At 37.5% G+C, this 16030-nt stretch overlaps 1 protein-coding gene across 1 annotated transcript in view; it reads left to right on the top strand.

Annotated features, from left to right (window-relative positions):
• Nucleotides 1-332: 332 nt before the first annotated feature.
• Nucleotides 333-16030, top strand: part of LOC306771079 (gamma-aminobutyric acid receptor subunit rho-3-like) — a gene marked incomplete at both ends in the record, with an annotated part of 33941 nt that continues 18243 nt past the window's right edge. Inside the window, 2 exons of the mRNA XM_079260135.1 lie at nucleotides 333-469; nucleotides 4725-4837. Of these exons, the coding sequence (XP_079116261.1) occupies nucleotides 333-469; nucleotides 4725-4837 (250 nt within the window). The remainder of the gene's footprint in view (nucleotides 470-4724; nucleotides 4838-16030) is intronic.

Below are 16030 nucleotides of genomic sequence, written 5' to 3'. Positions count from 1 at the left end.
CCAACAGATTCCCGGGGAGAGACAAGGGGAGTGAACGGATAAAATCAAAGGACTGCAGAAGATGCCTGGAGACTGAAGAGCGACGCGAACGTCAGCTGTGAGGAAAAACTTTCAGATTTCATTCTGGTTTTTGCCCTTCTATGAAGTCTTGATCCAATCCTGGAGTAATCTGGTTGAGGAAACATCCAGCTGCTGGATGCAGGATGATTGACCCAAACCACCAGCTGTAGAGCAGATGATTTGACTGCAGAGGCCTGGAGGTGGACAGGGGGGCGTTGTTGTGGGGGGAGATGCTGGAGTTGTGTCACTTTTGGCAGGGAAACCTGTGAAAAATGAAGGTGGATGCGCTGACTTGCCTGGCTCTGACAGCAGCCAGCTTTGTTGCCATGGTGACTGGAGGTCGCAGCTCTGGCCGCAGGAAACACAAGGAGGTCTTCCTCGGGGAAAACAGCAAGTTTAAGTTTGGAGGGTAAGACAAACAAACACAGACTTTTACGTATTTCTTCCTTTTGTAACACTTAATAATCTGAGTCAGGATTGATTGAAGCAACTTTACAAAAATGAATAAGAGTTCAACAATAAAACCCTTCAAACTCCACATAAACAATGGAGATCTTAATTTTCAAAATAAATCATCTGAAAATGCTGTTGACATAATCATTTTAGCTAGCTGGCATCAAGCTTGAAAGAGACCTGGAATAAAAGCGAAAGGTGAAAACATGAGGGATCTGTAATTTTCTTTAAGTAAAACAATAAATAAAACGTAACCTCAAGTCGTCCACATTCTATCTGCTAGCTGTCCTACAGACAATTTGTCCAACACCATTATCTAATTCTGTTCTGCTATGGTTTAACTCCATCGACCAGCGAATTAGCCCCACCAGCTGTTGTAGTTTCACTGCAGTTTGAATGCAGAGTCTGTTGCACTCAAACTCTTGCCAGTGAGTTCACGCAAATCTGATAAAGCTTATAAGCATGATGTAAATCTCTCTGTATTTGGCAGTTGACAGGAATTTCACATGCAGTGTCTGACGACATTGCGTTGAAAACATCACAGATCTGTGAGGCTGGCTGAGATGCAAAACCTCTACCATTAATAATTAGATTGCCAGAGCTGACATGAAGCAGTAGGTTAAAACAAACAGGGGTGTTAAACAAATTTCTTTAGCGTTAAAGTCAGATTAGCAATCTTTTAAGTTTCACAATAGTTGCATAAATGTTGATAATTTCAACAATTATTTAAAACATACGTGCCAATTTTTAGGCAGTAGATCAGTTTAACTTGTGAATTGTGAAAATTACACCAACTTGTGGCACCGAAGAAATCCTTTACTTTAGATCAATAAATCTTGCATACAAAACATAGAAGACAAAGTGATGGCATATGGAGAAATAATTATTTCATCAACTGGACTTTTCCTGCTGTATGACATTTTTCTAAACCTTAGAGCAGTTATGGGATGCATATGTTGATTGATCAGTGCACTAAAAGAGAGGAGGAAAAAACAAAAGGAAAAAAAACCCAAACATTATAGCTTTTTTAAAGCTTTTTGGAAAATCAAAGTGACAATCGTCAGCTGCTGAGACATTATTTTTAATTGGTTCCACTCTGCATGAGGTTGGCATATGGGTGTAACCATTAAGTTTGAAAGTTGATCACATTTAACGCTGCACCTTATTACTTTCTTACACCAACTCAAAAGTTGGCCGCCCTAATTAATATTACATTTCTTTGTTATTTTAGTTCTAATTTGTGATACATTTGGATGAATATTTACTTAAACCAGGATTTAATTGTAAATGTCTGCGTGCTAAAACTAAGATGAACATCATGGCAAAGACTAAACATATTAGCTTTGTCATTATTAGCATGTTGTTAGCATGTTGTTAGCATGTTAGCATTATAGCGGTGTTTGCTTTTTTTCTTTGCTCTGGTTCGGTTTGTTAATTAATTATTTCCTCTGAGAAAAGTAATTTAATAATCTTTTAAAAGAATCTTAAATAATTGTTGTATGTAAAATGATCAAAATCATTTAAATGCAAATGCAATCATTTATATGATAATCTGTTATTGCTTTTCAAATGTACTTTTACCCCAGTATTCTTTTTCATCTATTTTCTTTTCACAATTTTTTTCTTGTACTTTTTTTCCATTTTAACAATTTGTAAATAAGTACTGCTTTTGATTTATTCAAACAGTCAAGCAGATTTACCTCTGAAAGATTAAATGAATACAGAGCTGTAAAGATGCTAATGGCAGAGCAAGAAGACAACACACTCAAAAGATTTAAGTGGCATTAATTGTGGCATTATGGCAGGAAAAGGAGATATGAAACAATCATTTTCTCTTGAATAAGTAGGTAGATTTAGTTTCTATTGAACTCAGCAGGCTTAATTCCTGTTTCTGTGGAATATGTAATGCCACCTCTAATGATAACATAAGCCAGACATCCCCATGGTTTAGTCTCTGACCTTTCATTTCATAGAAAAACCACAGTTTTTTTAAAATAGAGATATGTGAGTTGATCTTGGTTTCATTTGCTTTAAAGTGAACATAAATATACTGAAAATTTTTAGTGATTAAAACACTCACTGAAATCTTGATGAACTCTGGAACTACACTCCACTTTTTTCAGAAACAGTTACATTTGTAGATTACATAACTGAAGAAGTTGACAAAAATACTACTTCTACAGTTTTCAAATTAGGCTTGAGCCTAATTTTTATGAATATGTTGATATGTGGTCTACTTATGACAAATACTTACAACAATAATAATAAGGCACAGTGAGGATGATGGATGAGGAAGTGGATCTGAGGGAGCAGACAGGGGCATCACTGTGAAGGTCAGACAAATATGGAGGGGTGAGATTAAGACCTTGAAGGTATAGAATTAAATTTGATGCTTCACCAAAGCCGGTGGAGTTTCTGTAGGATAGGGGTGGTATGATGATATGAAGTGGTTTTGGTGATAAACAAACTTTTGGGGGTGGCCAAGGAGAAGAGAGTTGCAATAATCAGTACGGGAGCTGATCTACCATCCTTGAGTGATCTTGAGGAACGAAATTAGGTAGAGCTAAGGATAATCTTTGAGTTCTCAACTTGAGGGGAGGAGGAAACAGAGATGCAAAATAAAAGTGAGTTACTGTCAATTCTAGCTATTCATCAAATAAATAAATTATTGTTGAAGTTTTAACGATGTAATAAAACTATAAGTCATCAGATGACAAATACCTCAAGTATGAGTACATGGACTTCTACCACATCCACCACCATACCACATGGACTGGCTCTTAGTGCAAAATATTTTTTCTGTTGTTTCTGTTGCACTCAGTTGAATAATTTTGGGTCATCTTAACAAAATAGTTTTAAAAAATGTTGATTTTAAAATACTAACCTTCAACCTTAAGGTGTTCAATGTCTTTATTTAGCAGAGGACTGGAGTACGGTTTTAAATAAAGAGATTATGTAAAACTATTTAACTAACATGTCACTGGTCTCATCATCACAGCTGGTGACTAAGTGTATCTTCTTTGTGTCAACACAGAGCTTTTTAATTCATTAGCATAAAAAATCTAAAAACACCATCAGTGTTCACCTGCATGAGTGTGTGTGTTTATATAATTACCCTGTCTAATCACACAACATGCATTCACACATGCAGAGCAGCTTTGAGGCTCATCATGTAATTAAGGTCTTTTCATTCCCACAGTTCACATGTATGTATGTGTATTTTTTACAGGAGCTGAGGCTATGAAAGAGGCAGTCATGTGACTGTTTAGTGCTTCATCTGAAAGGCTTATTTTACACCAAACGACAACACTGCAGTAAATACAATATATTATTTTTATAAAACTCAATTTACCATATAAAACCTTTAAAAAAACAATGGCCTGCCACTGTCTTGTGGTTACATAATCACCCCAAATTAATCAGTTTTCTTGGTGTTTTTTATGTGGAATTTGCATGTTCCAGTTTTCATCCACATTACACATCCATGCATGTTTGGTTTAATCTTTAATTCTGGCTTTGACCATAGGGGTGGATGGGAACAAGCATGATTGTGTTGGTTTTGGCCCCGTGATGAACTGGCAACTTGTACATGGTAGACGCTGCTTTTCGCCAGATGGCAGCTTGGACTACAACACTATAATGGATTAAGCAGTTATAGAAAATGAATAGATGGACGGATGATTGTAAATGCAAATGCAAAGAAAAAAATAAATTGTGCAGACTTGTGAAAGTGTTATCAGTTAATGCAAAGCCCCTCCTCGTGACATGAAACACAACACATTAAGGTACAAGTTTATATTGTCATATAAGACTTAAAAAAAATGGGGTTAAAAATAAAGACAAGGTCAGAGTAATACATGGCCATATGGCAACTTTATTAAACTGTTTTAATGTAAGGTTTGGTATTTCATAGAGTTATCTTTATGACTGCAGCTGGTTTTATCAGTTCTAAAGTGCCACAGAGCTTTGTCCACATGCGAATGCGCTTATTTTCATGAGCCATTGTTGTTTGTTCAAAGAGCAATGACACGCCTTTAATTTAGTTTATGGTTTGGCAAAACCGCAGTGAGCTGGATGGAAGGAGGAATACCTGGAGAGAAAACCACAAACGGTGTTATATCTAATCACACCCTGTAATTACAGGTTTAAAAGAACTAATCAGTCGACATGATTTGTGTGTGTGTGTGTGTGTGTGTGTGTTGTTTCTGCAGACGTATCGACTACAAGCTGAAGAGGCAGGACAGCACCAAAACACTGCTAATAAAAAGTGAACAACTGCTGAGGATCGAGGAACACGACTTTGCTATGAGACCAGGCTTTGGAGGTCAGACACCCATGCACAAATTATTGAACACACACAGACACACAGCAGTTTAACAGACAAAGGCTTTCCTCATCTCATCTCTGATCCCTGATGATTTAATCCACTCACTCACACATCATCTACCAGGGAAAATCACTCCCGAACTGATGATGCCAACGCAGTGGTTTGATGATGGGCACTGGGTCACCCAGACAACGGATGTGCCGATCTAAAAACACCAACGCTGACCCAGATTTTAACCATTTTTGGGACAATACAAATGTGTGTGTGTGTGTGTGACAGTAAATACATTTGGACAATGCAGTACGACCCACTCAATTGTGATTGTGAGATGCTGTGTGTGTTTCTGCAATATAACGAGGTGGCCAGTGTGAGTTTGAGTGTGTGGTTATTGTGTGAGTCGGGGGGATTCGTGTGCATTAATATGGATTATATTCCAGGTCTGAAGCAGATGGAGGGGTGGGAAACAAACTGACATCTGCAATGAAGATCATCATCATGAAAGACACAATAACAGATTCACACAGACCCATATTTGTTCAAAATCTTTCCATGATTCGAACTGTGGACTGAAATGTTATGTTTGTCAGCTAAATGCTCTTGACTTGATACACATTGTACTCTCGCTCTATTACTATCACTCTTTTAAATTGAAAAGGTTTAGAAGTGTATCCACTTCTGGATTTCCAGCCTTACATAGGCCAGTTCTATCCAGGTCTCTGTAGTGGATCCGCCCCTGGAAAACTGGTTCTGCAGTATTATTTAGTCATTTGGTAGCATTCACATTTTCACTAAATGTATTAATGTTTGCAACTGCGTTATTAATAAAAATCGCACGTTCTCATGATACCTGCCATGATCACCACCCCCTACAATACATCTCCCAGGATTCCTCAGTTCATGCCATTATAGACTGCACCTGTGTTCCCATCATTACCCCCATGTGTTGCACCTGTCTCTCCTCCATTTAGCCCCTTGCTGTGTCTCAATTCAGGGTCTGCACACTTGTGCGGATTCGTCGGCTGCAAACGTCATAGTGGCGTGCCAAGTGCTGTCCCAATTCAAAGGCTCCTTCAAATCCTTTTGGCTCCAGATTATCTTAAAACGAAGACTACAAGCGATGCCTCCTATGCGACCTCTCTTATCCCAGAATTCATTGCGCGCCTGATAGAAAAGAATGAGCAGCACAGCGCTGGTGTAGGTACAACACAGTTACCACACCAGCATGACCGTTCATTTATTTATATTTATGTGTATACACACACATATTTGTCCCAGCAGACAAGCTGGGAGGACAGCGGCATTGTGTCCAATAACCACAAATGAATTTAATTACAGTCGCCCTCAAATGTCTCTGTCCCCTATCATTAAAGAAAAGGCTGTATTTATTACAGTCACTCAATTAATTGGAGACTGAAAAAAGGAACAATCACTAAAAATGTGCTAAGTAATAATTTGGTGATGTAAGACACTGTTTTGTCATTAAAATTGAGTTAAAGAAAAAAACACACATATCGGTCCTGGACAAATTAGAGCACTTTTGTGATGAACAGTGGGACAAAATATCTTTTAACAGGTGCAGAAGTCTGATTGAGAGGAACAGAAAACACTTGACGAGGGGAAACATCAATAGATTGTTCAACTAAGTATTAATATATGAGTGATGTATCGTGGGTTCTCTCCGGGTACTCCAGCTTCCTCCCACTATCCAAAGACATGCATGTTAAGTTAATTGGTTACTCTTAATTGCCCAAAGGCGTGTGTGTGAGGGTGAATAGTTGTTTGTCTCTGTGTGGCCCTGCGATGGACTGGCGAGCTGTCCAGGGTGTATCCTGCCTTACACCCAAAGCCTGCTGGGTTAGCTTCCAGCTTCACCATGATCCTTTATTGGACTAAGCGGTTGGGATAATCAATGAATGAATTTGTGATGTAACACATATTATTTTATCATATTTGTTTGCTTTTTAAAAAACATTCTATTTAACCAGAATTAGAAAATAATGTCGCCATTTACATAAAATTTTTAATTTATCAGTACTTTCGTTTATTTCACAGACAGCTATTTTTCTCCTCATTTAATGGGAGGGTATGAATACATATGAGGATAACTGTAAATGCATCTAACAAGGATAATTTTTCACTGAAGTCGATGTCAGCCTGACAGGATTAGCTGCCAGCCAGAGGAGAGCTCGCTTGGGCTGCCTCCTCCTCATGTTTATAATTTAACACAAAGGTAAAAATAAATTAAATAAAATGTGCTGCTTCCTCCTGTGATCCCACCTCTTTAGAACTTTTAATTAATAACTTGTAACTGGAAAGGTACATTTTCTTTTCTCTTCCTGTCATTTCTTATTGGTGCAACCTTTGTGTTTGTGCAAGGAAAACAAGACAAATACAGTGGTCTGTGTTCCTGTGGGCTTCTGTCCAGCACCAGCCCTGAACCACTCAAAAAGAGGTTTTGGTTATCGTTCTTACTGCTGCTTGATGTTTGATCCTTCTGAATGAGCCGGTTGTTTCTGATGAAATCCAGATTCAGGTTTAACATTTAAATATTTCACACAGTGTTTGTATTGCAACTATTTGCCTTCAAAAGATCTTCTTTAACCCGATTCCCAAATGTTGTTGCTTTTTCTGGTAATTCCTTTTTCCTAATCAGTGTTAAAGAAAACATAATTACATTTTGGGGAGATGGTATAAGCCCTCACACCACAGATTTGTAACAGTGTAGGCAGAAGTTTACATCCCTTTTCCTGTGTTTACTAGAATACTCTGGTCAAGAGAAGTTTTTAGATGTTTCTTCCGCCAGAGCAAGAGGTAAAATGTGGGATTGGTGCAAAAACTAACAAGGCTAATTTTATTAAACTTGGTGGGTAAATACTAGAGCACGTCAGGATCAGATATGATATGGCCTGAGTCTTTTTTTTTGTCAATGCACCAAACCTATTGTTAGAGTCTCATTCTGCATCTCTTTGAGCATCTGGAGCAAATAACTAGCTAGTTTAGCATTTAGCATTTAGCTGCTTGCTTGGACATACCATCTACGTCTGTCAAAGACAACATACAACTCTCCAGTGGAGAAGGGTGGTCTGTTCACTGGAAGAGAGCATTCTTCATTCTTCATTACCTTTGTCTTTTAACACCTAAAAAGCTTCAGTTTAATTGTTTGACCTGAACCATCTTAAACTCTTTAGATACCAAGCAATTGTTAAAGTTTTAATCAGTCAATCAGTTCTCTGTACCACCACACCAGATTTTTAAAAAACATACATTGGAAGGAAACTTTTTACTTTTATCCAAACTTTAAAAACCCTTAATGGTACATGGTTTCAAGCTGCCACATCATCTCAGAGCAAAATAAACCTGTCAGAGATGGAGCAGATGGAAGATTATGTAGATCAGGTATGCCAACTCAGATCCACTATCCTGCAACTTTTAAATGCTACTCTTCTCTGGCACACCTGAATCAAATGGATGTCTTGTTACCAGGCCTCTGCAAAGCTGGATGGCATGTGATTGAGGAAATTTAGCCGTTTAATTCAAGTGTGTTGGAGAAGGGTTGCATATTCAATTCAACTTTAACTTTATTTGTATAGCGCCACTTCACAACAATGTTGTCACAGGGCACTTTACATACACGAATCAACATACACATCATTTCGAGCCAATTCATACATATCCTATAATGGAAACCAACTGATTCCATCAAGTCATGACTTCAACCCAATCCCCCATCCTGAGCTTGCATGCGGCGACAGTGGGAAGGAAAAAAACTCCCCTTTAACAGGAAGAAAACCTCCGACAGAACCCGGCTCAGGGAGGGTAGCCATCTGCCTCGACTGGTTGGAGTGGCGATGACAGGAAAGACAGAAAAGTATATAAAAGTTGAAGGACAGTAGTACTTGGGCAACGACTTGTTTGTTTTTTTATTTTTTGTTTCTTATTTTCAAAGCATTTTTTTTCCCATCTGATAAGAGAACAGTGAAAATTCACACTTCAAATGGCTTTTACGCAGACAGCTAAAAGCTAGCAGCCATTTCAGGCTTTAACCACTTATATGTAAGTTCCAAATGATTGAAATCCATTTCCTTCCACATAATCCATTATATGTTTGTTTGTTTTTAGGGTTTTTTTTGTTGTTGTTTTGTATTTAAATAAATTTAAACATGATAAAAATGAGAGTGATTACATCTTGGCATGCATGACCTTGTTAACCAACCACCCTTGGAGACTGTAGATTTTGGGGTGAAGAAGTTAAAGTTCAATGGAAGAGTGCCTTGAGAAGCTTCAAGGTAACCTGTACAGGAAGTCATGATGACATGCAGGCATTGTTTTCTAAGTGCTGCCAGTAAGCGTCTGCTTACAATTTTTTGATGACTTGCTGTCCAATAATAGAGCCAGAAATTTCTCTGCTTTGTGCCTCTGAAGGAGTAAAAGATAACACTGTCGGCTGTTGGTAGAAGCAGGATTCACTCAGGGGACGCCACCCTGTCTCTTGGGCTTTTTAGAAGTTTTACGTTCATTATTTGCACAATGTTAAGAGGCTGCAGGCTTAAACGTAAACATGGAACTTTTGAAGCTTCAAACTGGAGACAATGCTGTCATTTTTCTGGGGATGACAGTTTCTTCCTTTTATTCTTATTATCTGACTTATCTGTTCTACACTGTACTCTTCTTTCCTTTGATACTCTGAGTACTTATTGTTTTTTTTTTTTCATCAATTTTGAGTAAAAATTTACAACTGACTCGTTTTAGTGTTTCCCTTTCCCTTTTAATGAAGTGGCAAAAAAGAATTTTTTGGACTTTTTTTTTTTTTTATTATTACCATTTAACCCTTTCATGCATAGTGGCCATATAGTAGACACCTATTTACAAGCTTTTTTCTTGCATTTTCATGAGTGAAGAGGGTATTTTTGTAAATAAACCACTTCAGTGGATGTCAGTGAGTCATTCAATACATTTCCATTCACTGGACAATAAATAAGTATATAATATAACTGAACATAATGTAATTATGCAAGTTTGCCTTTGCAGTAAATAGAAAAAATAATAAAGCTATATTTAATAAAAGATTTACATATTATAATTATGATTATGAATTATTTTATAAATATTTTATAGAACATGTTTAGATTAATCATAAATCATGATGAATTCTAAATATCACTAATTAACAAAAAAAAAAGTATCATTGCATATGTCTGTGGAGGTAAAATGCTGTATTTTTAAAAAAAAAAAGTGTTGCATTGTTTTTTATTAATCCATGCATGAAAGGGTTCACCTATGAAATGAAAAAGTTTGTCTTTCTTTAATCACTACACATTTCATCTTCCCGCCATCCTGCCTCCTTCTGCCGTCTGTGTCCATATGGGTTGGTTGGTGTCTCTGTGGTCCTGCCTGTCATCTAGGGTGGGACAACAAAAGCACCACTGTCTGCCCCACGGCTCTGTGGCATTTCCTTGCACTATAATTTCACATGGAGGAAAATCTCAGCATTTTTCTGTCTCAGATAAGCCTATAGCTGCTGCCTGTTTTTGTGAGATCCAGAAAGCTGAAGAATCAAAACCATCCCCTCCTCAGATACCTCAAGAGGCAGCCCACAGTCCAGAAATACTACATGTGACATTTCGTCTTTGCACGTGTCTATAAACCTAAATTAAGCCGTACAAGATTCAACTTAAACGTCACTTCAGGCCACCTCAGTCTGTCCACTCTAGTATTACACTTCATGATGCCAGACTCTGAGTGAGTCGCACCGCCTGCTTGTTTCTGGTGTCCTGTGAAAAGGTGGTGTATTTTGGCTGCAGCTCCATGTGGCCTCATTTGGCCCTTGTTTCAGGTGTCAGATGCTGTTTCTGAATGACAGCTTCACCACTGTCATTACAACCAGCATAAAGTGGAGGAAAATATCACTGATTATTTTGACTTTGATTGCAACCGCTTTGGTCTTTTCCTGTGTTGTTAAAAACACTTTTTCAAAAAATTTATATCCAACTCAAGAGAAGAAAAACACCTTATAAGACAAAGTAAAACTTCACTCCATCATAAATCCACTGTTTATTTTCAGTGGGTGACCTGGTTAGGGGGGGTCAAAGGGTACTAATGACCCTGTCTAAATGAGGAAGGATGGTGGCATCCAAAGGTCATGCAAAATGCTAAAAGTTGATCCTTACGTGCAGTCAAGTAGGATTTTCCTGCTTACTCATATAATATATAATGTGGAGTTGACAGAATGACATGTTGAAATTGGTTATTTTAACGGTCGTTGGGTTAGATGTCACGAAGGGATGCCGTAAGGCTATCTTTAACATGACAGGGATATGTTTTTAACCACTTGCTGTAAAGCTAAAAGAAAAGCAAAAATGACCTCAATCTATTTTTATTTCTCCAAATTAATGCTTAATGTGTAGCCCCAAGGCAAGTAATAATTTTTACTATGTCATACGTTTCAATAAAATCTTTATTTTTTGACTAATGGAAATGGATAAAATCTGCTGTAAAATGACTTGTATTTTGAGATGTGGAATTTGTCATTTATTTATTAGAAGACAAAAGGGAGGGGGGAGTTATCAAATCATACTCAGCCACCACAAAGTGTCAGGATTATTTCTTGCAATTTTAGATTTAAACTCACACAATGTTAAGCCTTTAGGTCAAAATCTTTCCTCTTTGGCAACTTAGTGACCAATTAAAAGAACATTCATGTCTTTGTGTGGTGGAAAAAGAGACATTTCTGTACCCTTCAGTTCTGGCCTATTTTTGTACCTCATCAAGTTCAACCTCACCTTATCAAGTTATTTTTTTTTATGTTTTCCACAGCATTAGGCCTGGTCCATGCCACTTAGCAATATTATTTTATCTTTAATCTAGAAATAATCTTCAAAAACTCAAAATACTGACCAGCCGTACACTTAGTTTGTAGCATCTGACCTTCATTGTCTGGTGTAGTAAATGACTGTTTAGTAGTACTACTGTCATCACTCAACTCTGCTCTAGTTTGTAACATTACAGCCGCAATAGTTTTTTTTTCTCCACCTTTGTGGGTCTAAACCGGTATTAACAATACATTTCTTTTAAAGCGACTTTTAAAATTTTTTTTCATTAAAATCCTACCACTGCTGCTAACACCAGTTTTATTCACAAAAAACATTTTTCAATGCTGCAGGTACCCTTGTGGTTAAAATGGTACAAATTTGTACTTTATGTCACTTTGAACCATTTTACTCTGAAGGTGTGCTTCTGGTCTCTTAAAGACCAGTATTGTACTTTTGAGAGAACATTTCTTTAAAATGTACCTATAGGTACAGAAATGTCCTTATCTTGTACCTCTATTTTTGAGAGTATATATATATATATATAAATATATACATATATATATATGTATATATATATATATATATATATATATATATATATATATATATATATATATATATATATATATATATATATATATATATATATATATATATGAATGGGTTGGATGTGCTGGAATCTAAGTAGATGTAACAACAAGTCAATGTTTGTTACAAAATATATGTTTTCCCTTGGCAGTGCAATTAATTTCTCCATTATGAACTCAACTTTGTATTAGTTTCCAGCCTCTTACGAACTTCATTCAATCTGACCAAGTTGAACCCGATTTTTGCCAAACAGATCAGCATATGACAAGACAACAGGCTACACTGTTTTCATTATGCATGAAGGATTTTTTTTTTTTTTTTTTTTTTTTACCAACCCAGGCAGAGGGAGATTATATACTGTCTTTATCCTGTGATGCTGTGATCAGCTCAGTTGTTCTACTACAAAAACAGATGAAAAGCACAGCTATAGCCAGATGTCACTGAAAAAACTCCAACAAGTGGGCAGGAATTCAGAGGAAAAAATGTTTCCAAATTGTACAGTCAGACTTCCAAAAAGGTTAGTTGTGATGTAAAGGAAATATCAGGAGTTAAAAGAAAACCACTAACAAAGTGGTCTAAAGGTTTCATAAACATGGATGAGTGGGTGTTGGCAAGAAATCCAAAAACACGTCATTCTGTAAAACACGAGTTTCATTACATTACTATCGTGAAAATTGTCTGTCTCGGGTTGGACTCCAAAGTTTCAATGTAATGTTTATGATGTATAAAGCAACCAAGAGTTTTACCTTTCAATTCGCTCACCTTTTAACCCTTTAATAATGAAAATGGAGGGTTGGTTTATGAAACTGAAGGCTCCACAGAAATATCCTCCATTCATCAAGGAAAGTAGGATTTCCCATCTTTTTGGGTCTAATCATCTAACAATCATTTGACCCAGCAACAGTTGATCACAACTGATCACTCTGTGAACCATTATGCTGACAGTTTGTTATTCTGACCAGAACTTGTGTTTCTTTTGGTCTCTGTGGTCATTTTGTTTGGACCTGTCCAGTCCTACCCTCTTTTCCTCTGTTGTTCCATGGTGGTGGAACGACCTGCTCAACTCTGGACTTTGCAGAGTCCTCATCTACTTTTAGGAGCAAGTTAAAAACTCAGTTCTTCAAGGAGCTTTTTCACACTTGGTTTAACTCTTCAATTCATCAGACTGAGTTGGAGACATTTGTCCTGTTCTTTGCAACAATTCAGCTCTGAACAAGCTGCTCCTAAAACAATATTTTGAATCAATTGTCTTTTGTATTTTAATAATGGGATTATTACAGGAAGGGAAGGGAACAGAAAACAAAAAACAAAAAACAAAAGAAACTTGCTCTACCTCCAGCACTGCTAAGTACAAGCACTTATCTATGATGTCTCCTGTTTAATTTCTTGCTTGTGTTGTTCTCACTCTTGGATGAAAGTTGCTTTGGAGAAAAGCGTCTGCTAATTGACTGTAGAATAGAATATCATGTTTGACTAATCTCACCATATACCTGGGTGATTACACTTCTTGTGTTTGTATTCTCATGTTTTTGGTTACATCCCACTGCTCATGACCTTAGGTGAAGGTTAGAGTGTCTAAGCAGTAATTGAAAGCTTTTCCCTTTGGCTCAGCATTCTTTTCCACAATGTTTCTGCACCACTTTAAATTCAACCTAATCCACTCATCAGTCTCCTGCTCCAGTCCACCAGGCCTTTGCATGATTAAGCCAACAGGGCCATATCATCTGCAAAAAGCAGACCAACTTTTGCTGAACTTTGCGCTTGGTAAATTAAGTTGTGTATTGCATAACTTGTCTTTTTATACCCTGAATCTGGAAATATTTGATCTGGTTTTCTCCAAACTCTTAAACCAAGTTAAAAATTATTTTATGTCAGTGTCACAGGGGGACTATGTAAATTTCAGTTAATATAATTTCCAACAACACCCCTCTGGGACTTTCATCCAGAGATTAAGATATGCTTTACCCGACGGTATTCAGATCTGCTTTACAAATAGAAGCATGAGACAAAGGTCCAATTAGATTAAAAGAATCTTTTTTGATAATACAAATTATTTAATGCCAATCAACCAAAAATGACTCTGAATTGAATTTGGAATAACTGCGCCAAAGTAAAGTGAAAATATCCAGCATAAGGCCACTCCAGGCACTCGGGAAGAACTTTAGCACTACTTAACACACAGCACAGGCACCCGTGATCAGCATGCAGAAAAAAGTAGAGGAGGTGGGTTGGATTAGGGCAAAAGGGGGTATCACCAGAATGTGCAAAACCAAGGAGGCACTACTGAAACCCCAAGCTCTCAGACCACTGGGATTGAATGAAACAGAATGTAAGAACATTTAAATAACAAGAAGAAACAAATGCAATAAAAGGCAGCACACACTAATTTAAAACTTTCTTTAAATACTCAAGTCGACCAAGACAAAGAACAAGATTTAGTGCCGGGCCTTGGAAGGCTAAGACCACCAAAGGCCTGAGCTTTTAAGGTGGTCCACTAGTCGAGCCCACAGCCACCTGATAGTTCAACTGGAGGGCAGCAGCGGGTAGTAAGACACCATGTCCAATAAAGGATAGGTTAGAAAATAAAAGCCGTGAACGCAACACTGCAGCCGGTGAGGGAAAACAGCGCAAGTCCCAGGTGAATATATAACAGGTAGTGCATCCATGAAACAAGCACTCCTTAACACAAAGCAAAACAGCAGCAACAAGTTGGGTGATTAGCAGAGCAAGAGTTAGGCATAGCACATCCTGGTGTGTACTGTAGGAGTCAGCTGCCTGCAGGACTGTGCTATTGAAAGCTTTCCAATCTTTCTTCATAAAACTTAATATTAATGTATATATCCCATACAGTATACATACATACATTTACATTCGTTCTTAATGTACATACACAAAAACTGTGGACCAGCTTGTCTCCAGTAGCAGGGCGGAGGACACATAAGCTGGCTTGAAGGACATGTCTTCTCATAGGCATTTCAATATTATAGATCCAGATAGCTTTAAATAGTCTGTGTTTGAGTGTGATTTTTCTGTTCTGTTGCTGTTCCTTTAGCCATTACTCTGGTATTATCATGCCACCATTTGTACTTTTTGTGTGTTTAATATCTTTTTGTTTAGCTTTGCCAATTTTAAATTTTAACATATTTTATTTTGTAAAGCACTCTGGCAAACCTCTGACTGATTTAAAAATAAAGTTAATTTGACTTAATGAAAAAAAGTTTCCTGCTAGATTGAAACATAGGTCTGTTTATCTATGCAGACTGCTTTGCATTTGTTTGTGTGGTCAAGACTTTGCAAAAAGAGATGCAACATAGAGTGTCAGGATGACACTCCATACCTGGTGCAGTTCTCATTGTGTGGTGTGGTCTTGCAATATACAGCTACCAAAAAACTCAAAGTGCTGAACTTTCTACCACTCTTTGAGCAAAAATCTAACTACCCGGCTTTGTTTGATGTTTTGTGACCACCCATCTTCCTTTTGACGTGATTCCAGAGGTTTATAAATGTGGAGGCTGAGTTGGTCATGAGAGGCTTTTGATGTAATCATGCTCTATCCAGTCAGGGGAGCCCCTTGACTCACTAACCTCACAGAGGGGGATCTCTTGGCTCCCCTGGCTTTGTGGCATGAAAGATTGTTTTGCTGTAATCTTCTGACAGCTTTAACAAAAGGAAGTCAATGATTTTCTAGGATAATCTTGAGTGTGGTTTTATTAATGCATCCTTCACAAATAGACATTTGCCTGATTCCAGCCTTGCTGAAGCCCCCACTGTTCCTCCTCTTTATTTAATATCA

This window comes from Telmatherina bonti (assembly GCF_933228915.1).
Source record: "Telmatherina bonti genome assembly, chromosome: 20".
In the NCBI taxonomy this organism is placed as follows: domain Eukaryota; kingdom Metazoa; phylum Chordata; class Actinopteri; order Atheriniformes; family Telmatherinidae; genus Telmatherina; species Telmatherina bonti.
This window is presented reverse-complemented; position numbering and strand designations above follow the sequence as displayed.